General features: G+C 39.0%; 1 protein-coding gene and 1 gene segment (V, D, J or C); both read right to left on the reverse strand.

The window, feature by feature from the left end:
* LOC116721079 (immunoglobulin kappa light chain-like) lies at positions 1-25011 on the reverse strand. The gene is made up of 6 exons (XM_032564620.1): positions 24741-25011; positions 24331-24648; positions 19166-19204; positions 15764-16063; positions 698-766; positions 1-603 (listed from the first exon to the last, which is right to left on the reverse strand). The coding sequence occupies exons 1-6, from the start codon at positions 24913-24915 to the stop codon at positions 470-472; spliced, it is 1035 nt and encodes a 344-aa protein (XP_032420511.1). The 5' UTR covers positions 24916-25011; the 3' UTR covers positions 1-469.
* On the reverse strand, positions 9291-10906 carry LOC116721034 (T-cell receptor gamma chain V region V108B-like). The segment is given in 2 exon segments: positions 9291-9725; positions 9818-10906. Coding segments are annotated over 2 exon segments (507 nt in total).
* Positions 25012-25400: the final 389 nt, after the last annotated feature.

The following is a 25400-nucleotide window of genomic DNA, read 5'->3' on the forward strand; positions in this document are numbered from 1 at the left end:
TTTATTCTTTCAGCGTCGCAGGATTTATTCAGAGCAAAAACAAAATGCATATTTAAGCAATTACTGTAGAAAAAACATTTGGACAAAATCAGAGTTTTTAAATCTTTACAACACAAATTTGACAGAAACCATTTTAAACAAACATGAATAGAAATGTTTTCTCAAAGCTTATTATTTCTTCTTCATGAGTCAGTTTCAGCATAAATGTTTAGAATAATAATAACATATTTTTTAAAAACTAAACTTTTATATAAATCAATGATGTTAAATCTGCTGGAACTGATTTAGTTTCCTCCACAGCAGATCGTTCTGATGTCTGATTGGCTGAGAATATCTGACTTTATTAAAGCAAAGAAGCTGCAGAACTAATTAAAATGAAGCTAAAGTTGAATAAATGATTTTCAGTGATTAATAATAAAATCCTGAGTTCATGCAGCCTGGCAGGAGAAGCAGCAGCAGCAGCAGAGATTCATCTGGGGGCCGGGCCCTTGTTCCTGAGGACCATCAGCAGAGAGAGGCCACTGCAGTACACCAGACTCTTCACTATCAGCACTGAGTAGAGCAGGCAGAGCAGCTTCACCCGGCACTGAGACTGGAAGGACACTGACAGACACACAGACACAGAGACCTGATCAATCTGCACATCCAGCTCCTGCTGAGCTGCAGCTCATCTGGGTTTGTCAGCAGCTGATCTTACAGGCGTGTTGCTGCAGTTCTGCCTGGTCTGGTTTCTGTGGAGGACAGGAAGCTGCTGCAGCTGGAAGCTCTGGAGCAGAAAAGGAGGAAAAGTTTGGAGAGAAACAGAGAAATGTCCGTCCTCTGCTGCTCTGCTGCCTGACAGCGACTCACATGAAGCTGAGGGAGTCGCTCACTGAGCAGCAGAGATTTAGATTTTATTCACATTTCATTATTTATCAGCTTTTAACAGATTGTATCATTATGGTGGCTGAAATAATAAAGTGTTATTATGCAGCTAAGTTTTATTAAAGAGTGATTATTTTATCAGATCCATTCCTGCTGGCACCAGGCTCACTAGCGCCCCCACCAGGCTAACATTGATGTTTTAATCTGTAACGTTGACAGATTAAAGAGTCTTTCATGGTCAGCATGTGAACACAGACTGAGGTCAGAGGTCACCGAAACTCTGGAACCACTTCCTGTCTTTACCGGTTTCCACGGCAACAGCTTCAGAAGATAAAATGACAAGTCATTGAAAATGATAAAAAAAACATTTAAACACTTTAATTAGGATAAAACAACTGAAGTTTCTATTTTTATAGTCTGTGTTTATGTATTATTAATAATGTTTTCCAATAAAATATTTATATGGTGATAATTTCAAACTTCCTGTCAACATTAAACATTTTCTAAAACTTGGTGGATGACTGGCGACGCTCAGGTTTAGAGAGTTTCTGCTGAAACTGTTAATATTCATCAGCTTCCATGCTGCATTAATAATGAAGTTATAACTTTATTAATAATGAAGTTATTACTGCATTAATAATGAAGTTATTACTTTATTAATAATGAAGTTAGCTTCATGCTAACAGCTACTGTCTGTTAGCTTCATGCAGGTCTGTGCCGTTTCTATGAGTTCTAATGTTACGTGATGCTCATTTCTATGTTTAGTTATTAATTATTGATTAGATTCTTCTTGTTTTATAAAGTAAATGACTGGTTATTTTCTGGACGCCTCTCTTGTTTTGGATCCTGTGAGGAGAAATAGCTACGCAGCTTCATCACCTTGTGTTGTAGGGGCCTTCACTGGGCCCCCCTCATGCTGCACAGAGCAGTTGTATCTAGATGTGCTGAGAGGATCCACCAGTAAGATGGAGGCGGTGCGGTTCGGCTCTCTGAGCTCCAGCTGCTCTTCAGAGGTCAGATCTTTCTCTCCATCGTCCTCCAGTGTTTTCCAGGAGAACTTGACCTCAGGAGGAAACATGCCTGAGGCCAGACACAGCAGGAAGCCCCTCCTGCCCCGCCGGGCGCTGGATGCTGCTGGGTACACGCTCACCATGGGCTTCACTACCGGATCACCTGGAGGTTGGCAGCAGAAACAAGCAGACAGACACACATCCAGCCAGTCAGCAGCAGAAACTCTCATCACAGTTTAATACGTTATGTTAGAAACACTAAGAAACTTTTCCACATGATTCAGAGTTTAGACTCCAAGGATCAGCTGCTGCAGACGATCCAGAGATTCAACTGGAATCAGTTCATTACCAGAGAAACGACCAGAGTGGCTCTGATTGATTGTCTCATTTATTCTGTTTAAAAGCAACAGATTTTTATTAGAACTGAAAATTTATATGTTTTAAATCTGATTTTAAACTTTACAGAAATTCATCTGCTGGTTTAAGAGATTTTAACTGTTTATTTGTAATAATTCAGTTTATTTATTTATTTAGCTCCAATTCACACCAAATGAAGATACTTTATAAAAATATCATTTTAATTCCATCATATATATTCCAGTTGATCCTGGTTACCAACAGTTCAGTAAACTCCATTAATCATTCAAAGTAGATTCAACGTTTCTATGGAAACCGGCAGATCGATTGATTGTTTTATAGATTTATCAGCTCAGATGAAGTTTTTCAGTCAAACTGATTTAGTTTCCTCTACTTCCTGTCTTCACTCTGGGGCCCCGCAGGGCCCCATGTTGGGCTCCTGCTTTCCTCTTTGGTTCTAATTAAAGAAACTTTGGTTTCCTGCCACTCAGTCGTCACGGCGACGGCTCTCCGGCTCCTCGTCTGATTTATTGTTTATCTGACAGAAAGAAACTTTTTACATTTAAACGAGTTAAAAACCAAAATAATGTTTGATGGAAAATCTGAACTATTTCACAGTTTATCAGGCTGAACATTAAATAATATATAAAACTACAGATATTAAACAATTTAAATTATGATACATTTTATGCAAATTATTGGAAGAAACATTTTTATTTTAAATTATTAATATTAAATTAGTTGATTTTCTTGCCACACAGTAACACTAGTTCATTATAAAACTGTTTTCATATACATGATAAAATTTAAACAATTTAATTTTTAAATCTGTAAAGTTTTAGTTGAAATCTAAACTCATAGGTTGATGCGACAAAATGTCAAATTTTATATCCAGCTGTAATAAATGTAATAAATATCTTCCACAATTTAACTATATTTACATTTGAACTCTTAATTTTTCTAATGACTTTTCAATATTTGAAAACTGAGATGAAAAAATAATAATTACAAATTATGTTTCTCATCTCCGAATAATTTATTTTACATTTAAAGAAAATGTAAATGACTGAATGTTGGTCATATTTTTAGTTGGTTTTCCATATTTATAAATAATACATTTAAACATTGGTAACATAAAGTGTTTCTTAAACATCTTTATGAAACTTTTGAGGTTTTTTAGGTAAAAAACCTTTTAAAAGTTTTCTGAACCTTCCTGTGAATATTTGTAAGATTTTCAATTCTTTACCAGATGAACATTTTTATCCACTTCAGAGATTTTAAAACGTTAAAGATGATAAACACAAAATATCTGGAACCTTCTAAATATTTTATAAAATAATAACTTTTCATTTTCATTTTAAGGAAACCACAGAGTTTTACTTCTTTATTAATGACAGAAACATTTTAAGTTGTAATTTAAAACAGCTGAAGGAAAATAAAAGTTCTTACCGGTTACAAACAGTTTGGTTCCAGAACCAAAGATCCAGTCCACCAGTGAGACAGATCCATACAAAAACCCGTCTGATGCTTTTGGTTGGATTATTATTATTATTATTATTATTATTATTATTATTATTTTTCTCTCTCAGCTTCATGTAACTCTGAGTTTTAGCATTTAGTAAATCTATAAAGAATATTTTACAGTAATTAGACTTTTACAGAATATTATCAGATATTGCAGGATTACAGTTACTGAGAGTTTACAGATATTTTAATTATTGGTTAAAATACAAAATTTATTTCATAAAGTTTTCCTTGAACATGTTCCTCACACTGAGTTTTAGCACTTAGTTAATATATAAAGAATATTTTATAGTATAAACCTTTACCAACAATATTAGCAAATATGAGAGTTTTCAGATATTATTCTCCAATATTTTAAAAAATATATAAATACTAAGTTTATTTTATAATATTCTGTGATTTTTGAACATGTTTTTCATCAATTGTTGATTCTTCCTTGATTAATTTTCTATTATTGATAAAAAATGTAAATCCTGAAGCAGCAGAAACACATTAAACCATTTTAACTTCTATAGTGAAACCAGTAAATGTTGGTTCTTACCAGTTACAAACAGTTTGGTTCCAGAACCAAAGATCCAGTCATCCCACATTGAGACAGACTGATACAAAAACCTGTCGGCTGTTTTCTGCTTTTATTATATTACATTTTTCTCTGTCAGCTTCATGTAGCTTTGAGTTTTAGCAGTCAGTAAATATTGAAAGAAAGAATATTTTATAGTAATTATAATTTATAAACAACATTATCAGATATTGCAGGATTAGAGTCACTGAGAGTTTTCACAAGTTGTTATCCAACATTTAACAGTTTATTTAATAAAGTTGTTCAGAGTTTTTTCTAACATGTTTTTCATGAATTATTGACATTTTTATATTAAATTATCTTCTACAAAGAACCAAATTAGGAGAATATGGGCCTTGGGTTGCAGCCAGATTTGCTGCCCTATCCTCTAAGGAAAAATGATTTTATTTATTAAAATCATAGAATATTAATAGACATCAACAGGTTTTCTTACATCAGCAGGTTTGAACTGATTTAATATTTTTTCTACCCAATAACTCCATGTTGTTTCTAAATAAATCAACATAATTTTCAAATACTTAGATGTTGTTTATATCCACAAAATTCCTAAAAATTAAAACTCACAGGGTTTGGGGCGATGAGTTTTATATGATGATGTTTAAAACACAAATTCATTAAAAACAGACAAGAAAATTCTGTGGCCCCAAAACATGTGAGCCCTGGGCTACTGCCACGATCCGCCTTTTATAGTCGCTTTTTCTAGTAATAAAAATTACATTTAAATCCTGAAACAGCAAAAAGTGATATTAAACAATAAAACCAGTAAATATTGGTTCTTACCAGTTACAAACAGTTTGGTTCCAGAACCAAAGAGATATTCATCCACAGTGAGAAACTCTGATACAAAAACCCATCAGCTGTTTCCTGCTTTTATTATCTCAGTTTTTTCTCTTTCAGCTTCATGTAACTCTGAGCTTTATCATTTAGTAAATGTATAAATAATATTTTACAATAATTAAACTTTTATCAACAATATTAGTAGATATTACAGAGTTAGAGTTACTGAGTGTTTACAGATATTATTCTCTAATATTTGTTAAAATAATAAATATATTTTATAAAGTCGTCCTTCAACAAGTTTCTCATGAATCATTTATATTTTCATAATTAATTATCAACTAATGATAAAATCTAACATGTAAATCCTGAAGCAGCAGAAAGTGACTCTAAACCCATTCTAACTTCTCCAGTAAACCCAGTAAGTGTTGGTTCTTACCGGTTCCATCCAGTCTGGTTCCAGAACCAAACGGTACCAGTATCCTCCACAGAAACCGGTCTGCTGCTGAACGGGTCGGCTGAGGGGAACCGGTCCAGATGATGCAGCAGGATCAGATTTCAGCTCCATGATGAGTTTCTCTGATGTTCACATCAACATGGCTGCTGAAGTTGCTGTGAGGTTCTGAGTGGATCCTTGGCAGAACCATCAGAAATGTGCTGTGAAGGTCCAAAGTAGGTCTGAAGGAAGCTCTGCAGACATCATGTCTGAAAGCTCCCATCTCTCCCAGTGGGTCTCCTGGTTTGTTGGGACGTCGTCTTGCTGAAAGTCTTCAGTGTTTCAGTCTGAGCTGCAGCTGCTGAGATCTCCTGAGATCATGAATGCAGCATGGAGGTCTGTGGTTTCCTGGAGGCTGATGGAGTCATGAAGCTCACACTGATCAGGTGGGATGGAGGCAGCAGAGGTCATGACCTTTGATACATCAGGCTGGGATGGAGGCAGCAGAGGTCACGACCTTTGATACATCAGGCTGGGATGGAGGCAGCAGGGAAACGGAGCAGGACTCACACAGGTTGGATGGATGTGTCCTGTGATGCATCACTAATTAAACTGTAAAATGTATTTCCAGTCAAATTTGACTCGTGAACATTTTGACTCGATGTTCTGATTCTAACCCAACATGAACTTCTCTCTCTGTGAGACACTTTGTTTCTCCTCCTTCCTCTCCATCTGCTCTGCTTTTCATCTTTGTGCTTTGCTGTCTTTTTGCAGCTTCTCTTTGCATATCAGTCAGTTAGTCTCTCAATGCAATTGAAGAAGACAGAGCGAAGCAGAACCCTCTGGCCCTGATGGGGCCCATGCAGCTGGAAACATGATGGATCCCTGGAGGATGTGGAGGGTCGTGTGTCTGTCCATATAGTTGGTCCAGGAAGTTGATGATGTGAACATGATTGGATTTTTGATAACATGAGTTTTGTCCCACCAAGCCTGCCAAATGAGATCAAAAGAGAAGAAAGTCTGTGGATCATAAATTATGTAAAACTCAACTTCATCTTTTTTATAAAAGCTGCAAATAAAGACAGCGAATCATTAAACACTAAACTAAACAAAGGGAAACTCTCTTTCTGGAAATCATGAACGGTTCGTGTTCATAACTCTTCAACGCATCACCAGCAGCTTCAGCGTCCAGATCAGAGACGACACTCTGATGGAAAATGTATCTGATATTGATCTGATATTGACTGATTTAGTAGCTGCCATGTTTTCTGTGAGTAAAGTTGAAACCGTTTGCAGCAAGTGGTCAGTTTGATGTAATCACACTAAAGACCACCATTAGAGACAGCAGTGCAACTTTTTCTACTTTTAGATTTTCTCTTCTATGATATTTGATTGAAGACCCAAACAAGGTGGAGATTGATGTGAATTTACTGAACACTGCGCCTGTTAGACTAATGAACAATACCAACAACACTCCCGCCTGGTTTGATTTAGTTCACGGTTTTATAAACCTGCCTGTGATCAGAACATCTAAACTCCAACTTATTTATGGGGAAATTTTTTAAAATCTGAACATCAATCTAGAACCAAAGCCAAACATAAATACATTTTGAGTCATCATTAAGGATGTTAACCTTGATATTCTACTCCGGTTTGTAAATATTAATTTCTATCTATTTAATCATCCAGTTAGCACAGATTATGATGGGTTGTTAGAGAAATTAGATAAGATAAGATAAATCTTTATTGTCATTGTCACAAGAACAACGAAATTCAAAAAGTGCCATCAGTCAGTGCATATGCTTAAAAACAAAAAATAACTGTCTCACAATTCACACACAATGTAAGAATCATCAAACAACTGGCAAAAACCCCCCCAAAAAACTAATAAATAAGAACAGCCACATTTTCACATCCATCATTCATGATGATTAATGGTTGTTTTTGATTGCATTTAGTTTTGTTATTGCTGTCGGGTAGAAACTGTCTCTGAGACGGTTGGTTCTGGTTCTGGTTGCTCTGTATCTTCTGCCTGAAGGCAGCAGTGTGAACAGAGAAGGTCCGGGGTGAGAAGTGTCCTTTGTGATGTGTTGTGCTTTTCTTAGACAGCGGTCGCTGTGCAGGTCCTCCAGTGAGGGGAGAGGGCAGCCAATGATTTTTTGGGCTGTATTCACAACCCTTTGGAGAGCTTTCCTTTGAGCCGCAGTGCTGCTGTTATACCAGACGCAGATACAGTAGGTCAGTATGCTCTCTATGGAGCACTTGTAGAAGGACACCAGCAGCTTCTCCTTGATGCTGTTCCTCCTGAGAACCCTCAGGAAGTACAGTCTTTGCTGGGCCTTTTTTATCAGCTCCAAGGTGTTCATGTTCCATGTGAGGCCCTGCTCAATGTGGACCCCCAGGAAACGGAAATCAGCTACCCTCTCCACACATTTTCCCCCAATGGTTAGTGGTGTAATGTCCGTTTTATTCCTCCTGTAATCTATTATGAGTTCTTTTGTCTTTGAGTTGTTGAGGAGCAGATTGTTCTCCCTGCTCCACTGCACCAGCCGCTCCACCTCACCCCTGTAGGCGGACTCGTCTCCTCCTGAGATGAGCCCCACCACTGTGGTGTCATCAGCAAACTTGATGATGGTGTTGCTGTGGTGGGCAGAGGTGCAGTCGTATGTGTACAGACAATAGAGCAGGGGGCTCAGCACACAGCCCTGTGGAGAGCCAGTACTAAGGCTGAGGGCAGTGGATGTATGTTTTCCCACCCTAACTCTCTGCTGTCGGTTGGTCAGGAAGCTCAGAATCCACATGCAGGTGGAGTGAGGGAGGCCCAGGTCCCCCAGTTTGTCCACCAGTCTGTGAGGGAGGATGGTATTAAAAGCAGAGCTGTAGTCTACAAAGAGCATCCGCACATAGCTCCCCTGCTGCTCCAGATGAGACAGAGCAGCATGGAGGGCTGTGATCACAGCGTCCTCTGTGGATCTGTTGGCTCTGTAGGCGAACTGGTGGTGGTCAAAGCCAGGAGGGAGAAGTGCTGTGATGTGACCCCGGACCAGTTTTTCAAAACACTTCGTCACCACAGGGGTTAGTGCCACTGGCCGGTAGTCGTTGAGGCCGGTAGTCTGAAGCTGCTACCCCCGCGACCCGACCCCGGATAAGCGGAAGAAGATGGATGGATGGACGGTTTTAATAATCGTCACAGAGTTGGTTTGTTCTGGCAGCTCCAGGTTTTCTGATCTCTGATCTTCATTGTCAGCAGATTCACCTGTAGATCTGGATGTTTCCAGGTTCTGCATCCAAAAAATGAGACCTGGAGAAAACGTAGAGAAAGGATCAATATGGTGGTAAAGGCATCATGGCTCCACAGAACAGCATCAAGCTGCAGCACAATGAGGAGAGTCCACCAGTAGTGGTGGTCAATCAGTGTCTAAAATAATAACTAAAATGACTTTTAGTTATCATTTTGATAAATAAAAATTATATTTTTAGTTATTACTAACAATAATACATTAAGTCAGTGATTGATCTGGATGTTACTAAACCAAAAACCAAACAAATCAATTTCTGATTACATAAAATCTTGTCTGAGATTATCCATTATAAAGAATTAAAGGTCTTAAAAATAATGTTTACTAGTAATTAAATCATCTCTTCAATCCAGTAACTCACAACATGAATTAAGATAATAAATGTTGAAATAAATATAATAAAATGATGAAACATTAAAGACTAAAACTCAGAGAGTCTCTGTGTGAGATGGAGGTGAAATCAGTGAACCTGGGCTGTGGTTTACTGCTCTCTATGTCACAAACTGGCATCTGATCATCTGGAGGTTTTTGTTCAGGCTGAAGGAATCATTTCTCACTGTGGGAACCAGGCTTCCAACAGCCGCAGTAGTAGGAGGCTGAATGATCCAGTTTAACTTTGTTGATCTTTAACGAACTGCTGCTCTGATCTCTCTCAGCTGAGAAATCATCTTGCTGAGGATGATTGTAAATTTTTCCTGGGCTACCACCACTGTAGATATAGAGAATAGCTCTGAATGTTTCTGTTTCTTTCTTCTGGTACCAGGTTACAGGATAACCACCACACTGATCAGTTCCTCCACAGCTGAAGGAGACGCTCTGCCCGGTTCTCCTGGTCAGAGTTAAATCCTGAACCAGGTGTGTTGCCATGGCAGCCAGCGCTGTAGAGACACAGACAGACAGGTGAAGGTTAGTGTGACAGTGTTTGTTCCAGGTGGGCTTTGTTGGCTCCTGATTGGCTGGAAACACTCACCTGAACCCAGCCAGCACAGAGCAGCAGCTGGGAGGAAAAGCATTGTGTGCAGTGGAGTTTCCTCTGGTGAACCTGGGGAGAAGTGGCGCTCTGATGCAGCTGAGGCCAAACAAGGACGAGCTGAGAGATCAGACCAGGGCCACGTGGTTTCTAGCAGAGGAACCAAAGCTCCCATCAGCCCCTGCAGCCCACAGAGAAGAGGAGGCTGCTGATTGGACAATCAGAGGAAGATGATGATTGGACCATCAGAGGAAGATGATGATTGGACAATCAGAGGAAGCTGCTGATTGGACAATCAGAGGAAGATGATGATTGGATAATCAGAGGAAGATGCTGATTGGACGCTCCCATGTAAGTGGTTATTGTTTCTGGTAATAATAAATTGCTCCACCACTGAGAAGTGAAATAAATCTTCATCAAAAGTCTGAGGGAACATGGTGGGAAACTTGACTTGTTTATTGTAAAACCTACAGAGAGACGATGAAGAAAACATCTAACTCTGAAGCATCTTCCTTCTCTGAAATCATGAAGAGAAACTCAGATGATACACAGCTCTACATTATGATGTCATCAGGTGAATCTGAACCCAGTGAATCATTGAATTATAGAAAACAATCAGTTTTAATAATAATGTTCTAAAGCTGGACAGAAACCAAACTAAAGTTATTATCTTCAGACATAAAGAGTCAAATGAAGGATTATGGCCTTTTGTCTTTCATGTTCAATGTTTCTGTCTGAATGTGTTAAAATGTGTTAATGTTCATCCTGCATTTTATTCTGTTAACTGAAGAATTGATTCATGATTAGGAAGTATTGATCATTTATTGTGTTAATAATAAAAGTCTAAATGTCCCAGAGGTTGAATATCAAATATCAGTCCTGAAATAATCATCAGGTTAAACTGACTGTGGTATTTCTGGAGCTTTAAAGGTTTTTCTGACTGTGAGGATTTAATCTGCCGTCTCTCTGGGGCTGAGGCTGGCATCAAGCCTCCATGTCTCCATCTGGTTGGTCTTTGTCCCCCACCTGACTCTGTTACCCCGAAACAGGAAGAAACAGGAAATTTAATGAGCTGCAAATGTTTCAAACTTCTCAAAAGGATAAGCATGGGTTGGACATCAAAATGATCTTAGAAAATGTTAGGTGGCACATAAATTATAACATGTTTTATAAAAGAGTTAGAAAAATCCAGCTGATACTTCATGGATAAAAACTGAGCAAATGCAACGTGAGGATATTCTATATCTTTGATTTTATTGTAATCAGCCCTTTAATTATGCAGCATGGCTGCTTTAAAGTAATAAATTCTGTTAATTTACAAGATTAACAGAAATTAATCTGTAAATCTTAACAGTCCAGTGGGAATAAAACTAAATCCAGGCTGTTCTCAATATGTTCCTCTGTTTGTAACACGTCCAGATTACAGGAGAGATCTGCCTGACGACTTTCTGCTGTATGAAATTAATATTGCTTACAATAAATTATTTATGATTCAGGGAGAATCATCACCTTAACTTTAACCTTAAAATGGCAGAAACCATAAATTTATCAAGTCTGAAAATAATGAATGAAACCAGAAACCTTCAGAGCTCAGAGAGTCTCTGTGTGAGATGGAGGTGAAATCAGTGAACCTGGGCTGTGGTTTACTGCTCTCTATGTCACAAACTGACATCTGATCATCTGGAGGTTTTTGTTCAGGCTGAAGGAATCATTTCTCACTGTGGGAACCAGAACCAGGCTTCCAACAGCCGCAGTAGTAGGAGGCTGAATGATCTTCTCTAACATTTTCAATCTTCATCTCCCAGCCTTTCTGAGTTTGTTCAGCTGAAAAATCATTGATCTGAGGATGACTTGAATAACTTTTATCAATTTCACCATTACTCCTATTGATATCAAATATCACTCTGAAGGTTTCAGTTTCTTTCTTCTGGTACCAGAAATCATAACCACCACACTGATCAGTTCCTCCACAGCTGAAGGAGACGCTCTGCCCGGTTCTCCTGGTCAGAGTTAAATCCTGAACCAGGTGTGTTGCCATGGCAGCCAGCGCTGTAGAGACACACACAGACAGGTGAAGGTTAGTGTGACAGTGTTTGTTCCAGGTGGGCTTTGTTGGCTCCTGATTGGCTGGAAACACTCACCTGAACCCAGCCAGCACAGAGCAGCAGCTGGGAGGAAAAGCATTGTGTGCAGTGGAGTTTCCTCTGGTGAACCTGGGGAGAAGTGGCGCTCTGATGCAGCTGAGGCCAAACAAGGACGAGCTGAGAGATCAGACCAGGGCCACGTGGTTTCTAGCAGAGGAACCAAAGCTCCCATCAGCCCCTGCAGCCCACAGAGAAGAGGAGACTGCTGATTGGATAATCAGAGGAAGATGCTGATTGGATCATCAGAGGAAGAGTCTGTTACTTTTAGTGGCTGAACTGGAATCTGATGGATAAAATCAACCTGCAGGTGGCGCTGTTGCTTTGCTTTAACTCCAGAGTCTCTGCAGAGATCAGAGTGAAATGAGTTCAGGAGGTTCAGGTTACTATTGTTACCTCTGTGGTCCAGTCAAAGTTTCATTGATGCTGCTTCCTGATGCTGACATTATGAGATCCGTTGGGACATGAAGGAAAGAAGCTGTTATTTTCACATGTTGATGAAATTTAAACCAAATTTTTGATGAAATTTAAACAAATCTTTATCAAAATGAAGATTTGTTTGACTTTGAATTTGTCAGTTTATGGAGGAAGATGAGTTGGTCTGAAAGTGAAGCTTCTTTACTCTCACAACTTTCTGTCATGTTTACCAAGAATGTCCTGAAAAATAGTAAATATCCAGAGTCCAGTAGTAGTAATGTGTGCCTAATAAAGTGGCCAGTTATTGTAACCAGGATTCAGTGGCTGTCGCTGTGAAATGTTATTTTGATCATCACTTATTAATAACTATTGATTTTCCCAAGATAATAAATTACAACGTCTGATTTTTAGCAGCTAACCAAACCTGTTAAATGTTTTTAGAAGTTTAATTATTAATATTTATATTATTTCTCATTTTGCAGCAGTTTGTCTCTCTGACAGTAAGAACAGATAATAAACTGAAGACATTGTTACTGAAATATGAGAAACAAAAACACAACCTGCTGCTGGCAGCATTGTTTACTTCTGCTGGAGGTCAGACTGATAAAAGCAAATGATTTCTCAATTTACCGCCCCCTGCTGGACCGGAGCAGATTACAGGCCTTTAGTGGGAAAAACTTCTTCATATCTCAAATATAAATTGTGATTTTCTCCAAATATGTTTTTCATTCTAAAGTTCACAAACATTCCTGTTTTAACTCAGCAATCTAATACAGATCAAGGACTGGTTATCCTGAGGCCTCCAGGTGATATTTGCTGCAATTCACATTTTTTTAGAAAATTAAAAACCTTAAAAAATACAAATAAAAAAACTCAACACAAAGTTACAAATCTGTATAATTTATTTTCAGCACATTATTTCCATAAAGCAGATTATGACCCAGTTCTCAGAGACAAACAGGTTATTTGATCTGAGTGAGCAGAACCGAGTCGTTGAGGCGGAACCAGAACCAGAACCAGAACCAGAAGATTTTACTGAACTCATTTATCTTAACCTTTAACCCGAGGAAACAGTGAAACTGAACAACTTCAAGTGAAAAACACTCAATTATAGTTTTTATTTACAGATAGAAGGAGCAATACAACGGTCTAGTTAAAGTAAGGACTCTCATTAAAAAAGTTAAAGTTAGAGGAGGAAGGATACAAATCTTCTAGAGTCAATAGAACTTCTTAATTATTCCTTCATTGTAATTTTTCATCTTTTAATAGTTAGAGAGTAAAATATTTATCAGTTTAACAGAAAATGAACCCAAATGTTTTGGATATTATTATATTTCATATTAAATAAAATCCCTTCCTGTGAGTTTTTAATATTTTTAATCTGGACTTAATTTAAACGGTTCTGTGTCGGTATTAACCGGATCGTCGCTCTCAAGTTAGCATGAAGACAAAACTAACATTTCAGAGTTTATTAAAGGAATTAAATACTCAGCATTTATGATGCAATTAATGAAGTTTAGTGTAATAAGTAATTTATTTGAGCTTCCTATGACAGACCATGCAGCTTGGTGTCATAAAGAAAAAACTACATTTGACTAAAAAATGGAACAGAAATAGAAAACTGTTCTGTTGATTAATGGAGTCAGAAAACGTGACGCTGCAAATGTTTCCTCCTTCATTCATAAACATATTTTTGGTTCTTTTGACAGAGACAGCCGGCGCCAGCTGGTTCTGATCAGACGGCTGCTCAGCAGAAACTATCTTATTATAAATATGAAGAATATAATAAGTTTATAATAAGATAGTTTATAGCGTAATGGTGCTGATTAGCCTTATACAGTCGTACTGATCCTAGTAAATAATCTAGTTTATCTTATAAAACTGTGAATCATGTTGCAGATGCATATGTTTTGTTTCCTCTTTTAGAGATGCAACGTGCATTGTGGGTAGGGCTTCCCTGTTTCAATAAAAAGAGAAAACTCGGCAAGACGTGTTTTCAGAGCGGGAAGAGATTGTAACTGGAGTACATCTCTGTTCGTTCTCCTCCTGAGTAAAATGAATCTCTTGTTAACTGGTGCAGAGCAGACCTGGTCACATGTTCATTAGAGCCTGACTGATGTGATTCACTGTGATCAGAGCTGATTGCTGAGCTGTGAGTTCAGCTCTGAGCTGTTTCTCTCTCAGATGAAGAAACAGGTGCTTCCTGAACGATTGTTTCAGTCGATGCTTGTAACTGTCATTGTGTTATTAAGGTGAGAAGCCACAGCTAACGGTGTGGAGGCTGCAGAGCACAAACCCACACAGCTGCAGGAACCAAGTCTGATTGGCTGCCAGCAGTTTGGTCGGTTCTAATAACCACTGAGAACAGATTCATATCTGCTGCTCTACAAACTCATCATCTGCTCCGTCTCTGTGGTTTGGTTCTGCTTCCTGGAAACATTTTCATTGTGTTTATTTAGATCAACATCAGAGCTGATAGACGGTAAAGTGAATCATCTCGGTCCAGTTAGACGACCTTCTTTAATTCTCACTGATCTGCTGCTGATGAAATATTTCATGGCTCCTGATGAACTCAGGAGCCTCATGGAGCCACATTCACACTTCAGGCCCGACTCATCAAACCTCTGGACGTTTCAGCAGCTGGAGCTTCACAGGAAACATTTAGTAGAAAATAGAAAACAGATTTATTCTTTCAGCGTCGCAGGATTTATTCAGAGCAAAAACAAAATGCATATTTCATCAATTACTGTAGAAAAAACATTTGGACAAAATCAGAGTTTTTAAATCTTTACAACACAAATTTGACAGAAACAATTTTAAACAAACATGAATAGAAATGTTTTCTCAAAGCTTATTATTTCTTCTTCATGAGTCAGTTTCAGCATAAATGTTTAGAATAATAATAAAATATTTTTAAAAAACTAAACTTTTATATAAGTCAATGATGTTAAATCTGCTGGAACTGATTTAGTTTCCTTCACAGCAGATCGTTCTGATGTCTGATTGGCTGAGAATATCTGACTTTATTAAAGCAAAGAAGCTGCAGAACTAATTAAAATGAAGCTAAAGTTGAATAAATGATTTTCAGCGATTAATAATAAAATCCTGAGTTCATGCAGCCTGGCAGGAGAAGCAGCAGCAGCAGCAGAGATTCATCTGGGGGCCGGGCCCTTGTTCCTGAGGACCATCAGCAGAGAGAGGCCACAGCAGTACACCAGACTCTTCACTATCAGCACTGAGTAGAGCAGGCAGAGCAGCTTCACCCGGTTCAGGATCATCAGGATCCAGGGACAAACCTCTGGAACAGAAAAGGAGGAAAATGTTGCAGTGAATCATCCTCTGTCCTCTGCTCCACCTGAGCCTCCACCTGGTCTCCCAGCTTCATCACCTTGTGTTGTAGGGGCCTCCACTGGGCCCCCCTCATGCTGCACAGAGCAGCGGTATCTAGATGTGCTGAGAAGATCCCGATTCACCAGTAAGATGGAGGCGGTGCGGTTCGGCTCTCTGAGCTCCAGCTGCTCTTCAGAGGTCAGATCTTTCTCTCCATCGTCCTCCAGTCTTTTCCAGGAGAACTTGACCTCAGGAGGAAACATGCCTGAGGCCAGACACAGCAGGAAGCCCCTCCTGCCCCGCCGGGCGCTGGATGCTGCTGGGTACACGCTCACCATGGGCTTCACTACCGGATCACCTGGAGGTTGGCAGCAGAAACAAGCAGACAGACACACATCCAGCCAGTCAGCAGCAGAAACTCTCATCACAGTTTAATACGTTATGTTAGAAACACTAAGAAACTTTTTCACATGATTCAGAGTTTAGACTCCAAGGATCAGCTGCTGCAGACGATCCAGAGATTCAACTGGAATCAGTTCATTACCAGAGAAACGACCAGAGTGGCTCTGATTGATTGTCTCATTTATTCTGTTTAAAAGCAACAGATTTTTATTAGAACTGAAAATTTATATGTTTTAAATCAGATTTTAAACTTTACAGAAATTAATCTGCTGGTTAGAAGTTCTGGAGTTAGTCCATTGTGACATATACCTATTCAGTCTAGAGATAGGCCAACTGGCCTGAAGGATTTTATCTAGCAGGTGCTTTTGTTCTGTAAATAGGGCCATTACCTTATCAGTACCCTGGTAATGGCCTCAACGCATCTCACAGTTGCACAATTGTTCCTTAGACTTCGACTTCGACTGACTTTGTTGTCATTTTGCATGCACAGGGTGTATACAGAACGAAATTTCGTTGCATACGGCTCAGGATAATGTTTGAGGTTCCAATGTTGTGAGTAAAATAAAATACAGTATAAAATATGAATATAAATCTAAATATAAAATATAAAGTGCAGGACTGACAGTAAAATAGAAGTTATTTAGCTCTGTACATGTGCAAGGTATAAAGTGGAGACCAGTTTTTGAGTGCAGTCCAGTTAAGAGTTCAGCAGTCTGATGGCAAGTGGGAAAAAGCTGTTTCAGAACCTGGTGGACCTGCACCGGATGCTGCAGAACCTCTTTCCAGAGGGCAGCAGGGAGAACAGTCCATGGTGGGGGTGTGAGGGGTCACTGACGATGTTTCGGCCTCAGGACACGCATCCTGCATCGATGGTTGACCTGACACTTCGCCCTTTTGCCTGAGCTGGGTGTGGAAGGTTGTTGCCGAAGCAGTTTCTCCTTGTGTGCCTTCTTCTCACTCACATGAGAGTTACCCAACTCTTTTGCAAGCTCAACCAGAAAGTCCACCCGTCTCTCCTGCACCCCAATGCATGCCTGATAAATGTTTCCATGTTTGCCAGGTTTGCTGACCAGCTGTCACATAGTGATGGAACCTTGGTCACCCCCCGCAAGATTATGACTGAAATAAATGCCATTAGTTCTTGTGAACTAAATAGGTGAAGCAGTCACCTATTTATCCTCCACAGCACAAAAGGCTGCATGCAAATTTGCATGTGCAAAATCTCCCAGATTTCTTTTGCTTACACTTTTTGCATGATTTTTTTGAGGTGGATCAACACAATTAATTTGGTTAGTTTATTTCTAAACTGTCATGTTATACCCTCTTAGCTTTATTTCAAAGAGAAACATTACTCATTTCTTTTAGAAAAACCTTTGCATATTTTTTGAAACAGATTCTATGTTTTGCAAACTCTATGTACATTTGGCAAAATGACCTGGATAATGCAGCACAACATCATGGATCAGCTGCAAAAGGTCACATCTCTCCAAAAACACTTCATGTATGCTTCAAAACTAGACTGACTAGTTGTAGGTATCATAGATACCCACCCCCAACATGGACTATTCACACTCCTACCTTCTGGCCTGACGGTCAACGGCCACATTTACAATTGAAGAAGGGATGCTAATTTGAGCCATCAGAGTCGTCAGTTTGGACTCAGGGCCTTTTGGCCTTGTATCGGTAAGTCTGGGGAGAAATCAAAAACCTAGTACTCCTAGTGTAACGAGATTTTAACTGTTTATTTGTAATAATTCAGTTTATTTATTTATTTAGCTCCAATTCACACCAAATGAAGATACTTTATAAAAATATCATTTTAATTCCATCATATATATTCCAGTTGATCCTGGTTACCAACAGTTCAGTAAACTCCATTAATCATTCAAAGTAGATTAAACGTTTCTATGGAAACCAGCAGATCGATTGATTGTTTTATAGATTTATCAGCTCAGATGAAGTTTTTCAGTCAAACTGATTTAGTTTCCTCTACTTCCTGTCTTCACTCTGGGGCCCCGCAGGGCCCCATGTTGGGCTCCTGCTTTCCTCTTTGTTTCTCTTTGGTTCTAATTAAAGAAACTTTGGTTTCCTGCCACTCAGTCGTCACGGCGACGGCTCTCCGGTTCCTCGTCTGATTTATTGTTTATCTGACAGAAAGAAACTTTTTACATTTAAACGAGTTAAAAACCAAAATAATGTTTGATGGAAAATCTGAACTATTTCACAGTTTATCAGGCTGAACATTAAATAATATATAAAACTACAGATATTAAACAATTTAAATTATGATACATTTTATGCAAATTATTGGAAGAAACATTTTTATTTTAAATAATTAATATTAAATTAGTTGATTTTCTTGCCACACAGTAACACTGGTTCACTATAAAACTGTTTTCATATATATGATAAAATTTAAACAATTTAATTTTTAAATCTGTAAAGTTTTAGTTGAAATCTAAACTCATAGGTTGATGCGACAAAATGTCAAATTTTATATCCAGCTGTAATAAATGTAATAAATATCTTCCACAATTTAACTATATTTACATTTGAACTCTTAATTTTTCTAATGACTTTTCAATATTTGAAAACTGAGATGAAAAAATAATAATTACAAATTATGTTTCTCATCTCCGAATAATTTATTTTATATTTAAAGAAAATGTAAATGACTGAATGTTGGTCATATTTTTAGTTGGTTTTCCATATTTATAAATAATACATTTAAACATTGGTAACATAAAGTATTTCTTAAACATCTTTATGAAACTTTTGAGGTTTTTTAGGTAAAAAACCTTTTAAAAGTTTTCTGAACCTTCCTGTGAATATTTGTAAGATTTTCAATTCTTTACCAGATGAACATTTTTATCCACTTCAGAGATTTTAAAACGTTAAAGATGATAAACACAAAATATCTGGAACCTTCTAAATATTTTATAAAATAATAACTTTTCATTTTCATTTTAAGGAAACCACAGAGTTTTACTTCTTTATTAATGACAGAAACATTTTAAGTTGTAATTTAAAACAGCTGAAGGAAAATAAAAGTTCTTACCGGTTACAAACAGTTTGGTTCCAGAACCAAAGATCCAGTCCACCAGTGAGACAGATCCATACAAAAACCCGTCTGATGCTTTTGGTTGGATTATTATTATTATTATTATTATTATTATTATTATTATTTTTCTCTCTCAGCTTCATGTAACTCTGAGTTTTAGCATTTAGTAAATCTATAAAGAATATTTTACAGTAATTAGACTTTTACAGAATATTATCAGATATTGCAGGATTACAGTTACTGAGAGTTTACAGATATTTTAATTATTGGTTAAAATACAAATTTATTTCATAAAGTTTTCCTTGAACATGTTCCTCACACCGAGTTTTAGCACTTAGTTAATATATAAAGAATATTTTATAGTATAAACTTTTACCAACAATATTAGCAAATATGAGAGTTTTCAGATATTATTCTCCAATATTTAAAAAAATATATAAATACTAAGTTTATTTTATAATATTCTGTGATTTTTGAACATGTTTTTCATCAATTGTTGATATTTCCTTGATTAATTTTCTATTAATGATAAAAAATGTAAATCCTGAAGCAGCAGAAACACATTAAACCATTTTAACTTCTATAGTGAAACCAGTAAATGTTGGTTCTTACCAGTTACAAACAGTTTGGTTCCAGAACCAAAGAGATATTCATCCCACAGTGAGACAGACTGATACAAAAACCCATCAGCTGCTTTCTGGTTTTATTATCTCCGTGTTTCTCTGTCAGTTTCAAGTTTTATCAGTTAAAACAGCTAAAACTGTCTAATTAATTACTGTAATTAGACAGTAATTACAGTAATTACAGTCTAATTACTGTAAAAGACTATTTTACAGTAATTAGACTTTTACAGAATATATTGCAGAGTTGCCATCATTCCTCCTCACAGTGAGACAAACTGATACAAAAACCTACCCTTCATGTAAGTTTTAGTTTTAGTTTTTGATAAAAGATTAAAGTTTTTCAGAAATTAGTCTATTTATAACAACATCAAAGATAATCTCTTCCAATAGTTACAGAAATGAGAACAAAGTTCAGCTTCTTATGAAATTTAAACATGTTTCATAAAATTAATCATATTTCATTAATGCTTATCTCCACTGATGAAGCCCAGTAAGTGTTGGTTCTTACTTGTAACATCCAGTCTGGTTCCAGAACCAAACGGTACCAGTATCCTCCACAGAAACCGGTCTGCTGCTGAACGGGTCGGCTGAGGGGAACCGGTCCAGATGATGCAGCAGGATCAGATTTCAGCTCCATGATGAGTTTCTCTGATGTTCACATCAACATGGCTGCTGAAGTTGCTGTGAGGTTCTGAGTGGATCCTTGGCAGAACCATCAGAAATGTGCTGTGAAGGTCCAAAGTAGGTCTGAAGGAAGCTCTGCAGACATCATGTCTGAAAGCTCCCATCTCTCCCAGTGGGTCTCCTGGTTTGTTGGGACGTCGTCTTGCTGAAAGTCTTCAGTGTTTCAGTCTGAGCTGCAGCTGCTGAGATCTCCTGAGATCATGAATGCAGCATGGAGGTCTGTGGTTTCCTGGAGGCTGATGGAGTCATGAAGCTCACACTGATCAGGTGGGATGGAGGCAGCAGAGGTCACGACCTTTGATACATCAGGCTGGGATGGAGGCAGCAGAGGTCACGACCTTTGATACATCAGGCTGGGATGGAGGCAGCAGAGGTCATGACCTTTGACACATCAGGCTGGGATGGAGGCAGCAGAGGTCATGACCTTTGACACATCAGGCTGGGATGGAGGCAGCAGAGGTCACGACCTTTGATACATCAGGCTGGGATGGAGGCAGCAGAGGTCACGACCTTTGACACATCAGGCTGGGATGGAGGCAGCAGGGAAACGGAGCAGGACTCACACAGGTTGGATGGATGTGTCCTGTGATGCATCACTAATTAAACTGTAAAATGTATTTCCAGCCAAATTTGACTCGTGAACATTTTGACTCGATGTTCTGATTCTAACCCAACATGAACTTCTCTCTCTGTGAGACACTTTGTTTCTCCTCCTTCCTCTCCATCTGCTCTGCTTTTCATCTTTGTGCTTTGCTGTCTTTTTGCAGCTTCTCTTTGCATATCAGTCAGTTAGTCTCTCAATGCAATTGAAGAAGACAGAGCGAAGCAGAACCCTCTGGCCCTGATGGGGCCCATGCAGCTGGAAACATGATGGATCCCTGGAGGATGTGGAGGGTCGTGTGTCTGTCCATATAGTTGGTCCAGGAAGTTGATGATGTGAACATGATTGGATTTTTGATAACATGAGTTTTGTCCCACCAAGCCTGCCAAATGAGATCAAAAGAGAAGAAAGTCTGTGGATCATAAATTATGTAAAACTCAACTTCATCTTTTTTATAAAAGCTGCAAATAAAGCCAGCGAATCATTAAACACTAAACTAAACAAAGGGAAACTCTCTTTCTGGAAATCATGAACGGTTCGTGTTCATAACTCTTCAACGCATCACCAGCAGCTTCAGCGTCCAGATCAGAGACGACACTCTGATGGAAAATGTATCTGATATTGATCTGATATTGACTGATTTAGTAGCTGCCATGTTTTCTGTGAGTAAAGTTGAAACCGTTTGCAGCAAGTGGTCAGTTTTATGTAATCACACTAAAGACCACCATTAGAGACAGCAGTGCAACTTTTTCTGCTTTTAGATTTTCTCTTCTATGATATTTGATTGAAGACCCAAACAAGGTGGAGATTGATGTGAATTTACTGAACACTGCGCCTGTTAGACTAATGAACAATACCAACAACACTCCCGCCTGGTTTGATTTAGTTCACGGTTTTATAAACCTGCCTGTGATCAGAACATCTAAACTCCAACTTATTTATGGGGAAATTTTTTAAAATCTGCACATCAATCTAGAACCAAAGCCAAACATAAATACATTTTGAGTCATCATTAAGGATGTTAACCTTGATATTCTACTCCGGTTTGTAAATATTAATTTCTATCTATTTAATCATCCAGTTAGCACAGATTATGATGGGTTGTTAGAGAAATTAGATAAGATAAGATAAATCTTTATTGTCATTGTCACAAGAACAACGAAATTCAAAAAGTGCCATCAGTCAGTGCATATGCTTAAAAACAAAAAATAACTGTCTCACAATTCACACACAATGTAAGAATCATCAAACAACTGGCAAAAACCCCCCCAAAAAACTAATAAATAAGAACAGCCACATTTTCACATCCATCATTCATGATGATTAATGGTTGTTTTTGATTGCATTTAGTTTTGTTATTGCTGTCGGGTAGAAACTGTCTCTGAGACGGTTGGTTCTGGTTCTGGTTGCTCTGTATCTTCTGCCTGAAGGCAGCAGTGTGAACAGAGAAGGTCCGGGGTGAGAAGTGTCCTTTGTGATGTGTTGTGCTTTTCTTAGACAGCGGTCGCTGTGCAGGTCCTCCAGTGAGGGGAGAGGGCAGCCAATGATTTTTTGGGCTGTATTCACAACCCTTTGGAGAGCTTTCCTTTGAGCCGCAGTGCTGCTGTTATACCAGACGCAGATACAGTAGGTCAGTATGCTCTCTATGGAGCACTTGTAGAAGGACACCAGCAGCTTCTCCTTGATGCTGTTCCTCCTGAGAACCCTCAGGAAGTACAGTCTTTGCTGGGCCTTTTTTATCAGCTCCAAGGTGTTCATGTTCCATGTGAGGCCCTGCTCAATGTGGACCCCCAGGAAACGGAAATCAGCTACCCTCTCCACACATTTTCCCCCAATGGTTAGTGGTGTAATGTCCGTTTTATTCCTCCTGTAATCTATTATGAGTTCTTTTGTCTTTGAGTTGTTGAGGAGCAGATTGTTCTCCCTGCACCACTGCACCAGCCGCTCCACCTCACCCCTGTAGGCGGACTCGTCTCCTCCTGAGATGAGCCCCACCACTGTGGTGTCATCAGCAAACTTGATGATGGTGTTCCTGTGGTGGGCAGAGGTGCAGTCGTATGTGTACAGACAATAGAGCAGGGGGCTCAGCACACAGCCCTGTGGAGAGCCAGTACTAAGGCTGAGGGCAGTGGATGTATGTTTTCCCACCCTAACTCTCTGCTGTCGGTTGGTCAGGAAGCTCAGAATCCACATGCAGGTGGAGTGAGGGAGGCCCAGGTCCCCCAGTTTGTCCACCAGTCTGTGAGGGAGGATGGTATTAAAAGCAGAGCTGTAGTCTACAAAGAGCATCCGCACATAGCTCCCCTGCTGCTCCAGATGAGACAGAGCAGCATGGAGGGCTGTGATCACAGCGTCCTCTGTGGATCTGTTGGCTCTGTAGGCGAACTGGTGGTGGTCAAAGCCAGGAGGGAGAAGTGCTGTGATGTGACCCCGGACCAGTTTTTCAAAACACTTCGTCACCACAGGGGTTAGTGCCACTGGCCGGTAGTCGTTGAGGCCGGTAGTCTGAAGCTGCTACCCCCGCGACCCGACCCCGGATAAGCGGAAGAAGATGGATGGATGGACGGTTTTAATAATCGTCACAGAGTTGGTTTGTTCTGGCAGCTCCAGGTTTTCTGATCTCTGATCTTCATTGTCAGCAGATTCACCTGTAGATCTGGATGTTTCCAGGTTCTGCATCCAAAAAATGAGACCTGGAGAAAACGTAGAGAAAGGATCAATATGGTGGTAAAGGCATCATGGCTCCACAGAACAGCATCAAGCTGCAGCACAATGAGGAGAGTCCACCAGTAGTGGTGGTCAATCAGTGTCTAAAATAATAACTAAAATGACTTTTAGTTATCATTTTGATAAATAAAAATTATATTTTTAGTTATTACTAACAATAATACATTAAGTCAGTGATTGATCTGGATGTTACTAAACCAAAAACCAAACAAATCAATTTCTGATTACATAAAATCTTGTCTGAGATTATCCATTATAAAGAATTAAAGGTCTTAAAAATAATGTTTACTAGTAATTAAATCATCTCTTCAATCCAGTAACTCACAACATGAATTAAGATAATAAATGTTGAAATAAATATAATAAAATGATGAAACATTAAAGACTGAAACTCAGAGAGTCTCTGTGTGAGATGGAGGTGAAATCAGTGAACCTGGGCTGTGGTTTACTGCTCTCTATGTCACAAACTGACATCTGATCATCTGGAGGTTTTTGTTCAGGCTGAAGGAATCATTTCTCACTGTGGGAACCAGGCTTCCAACAGCCGCAGTAGTAGGAGGCTGAATGATCCAGTTTAACTTTATTGATCTTCAACGAACTGCTGCTCTGATCTCTCTCAGCTGAGAAATCATCTTGCTGAGGATGATTGTAAATTTTTCCTGGGCTACCACCACTGTAGATATAGAGAATAGCTCTGAATGTTTCTGTTTCTTTCTTCTGGTACCAGATTACAGGATAACCACCACACTGATCAGTTCCTCCACAGCTGAAGGAGACGCTCTGCCCGGTTCTCCTGGTCAGAGTTAAATGGTCCTGAACCAGCGGTGTTGCCATGGCAGCCAGCGCTGTAGAGACACAGACAGACAGGTGAAGGTTAGTGTGACAGTGTTTGCTCCAGGTGGGCTTTGTTGGCTCCTGATTGGCTGGAAACACTCACCTGAACCCAGCCAGCACAGAGCAGCAGCTGGGAGGAAAAGCATTGTGTGCAGTGGAGTTTCCTCTGGTGAACCTGGGGAGAAGTGGCGCTCTGATGCAGCTGAGGCCAAACAAGGACGAGCTGAGAGATCAGACCAGGGCCACGTGGTTTCTAGCAGAGGAACCAAAGCTCCCATCAGCCCCTGCAGCCCACAGAGAAGAGGAAGCTGCTGATTGGACAATCAGAGGAAGATGCTGATTGGACAATCAGAGGAAGATGCTGATTGGACAATCAGAGGAAGAGTCTGTTACTTTTAGTGGCTGAACTGGAATCTGATGGATAAAATCAACCTGCAGGTGGCGCTGTTGCTTTGCTTTAACTCCAGAGTCTCTGCAGAGATCAGAGTGAAATGAGTTCAGGAGGTTCAGGTTACTATTGTTACCTCTGTGGTCCAGTCAAAGTTTCATTGATGCTGCTTCCTGATGCTGACATTATGAGATCCGTTGGGACATGAAGGAAAGAAGCTGATATTTTCACATGTTGATGAAATTTAAACCAAATTTTTGGTGAAATTTAAACAAATCTTTAACAAAATGAAGATTTGTTTGACTTTGAATTCGTCAGTTTATGGAGGAAGATGAGTTGGTCTGAAAGTGAAGCTTCTTTACATTATTTATACTC

The sequence above is a fragment of the Xiphophorus hellerii genome, chromosome 6 (genome assembly GCF_003331165.1).
Source record: "Xiphophorus hellerii strain 12219 chromosome 6, Xiphophorus_hellerii-4.1, whole genome shotgun sequence".
In the NCBI taxonomy this organism is placed as follows: Eukaryota; Metazoa; Chordata; class Actinopteri; order Cyprinodontiformes; family Poeciliidae; genus Xiphophorus; species Xiphophorus hellerii.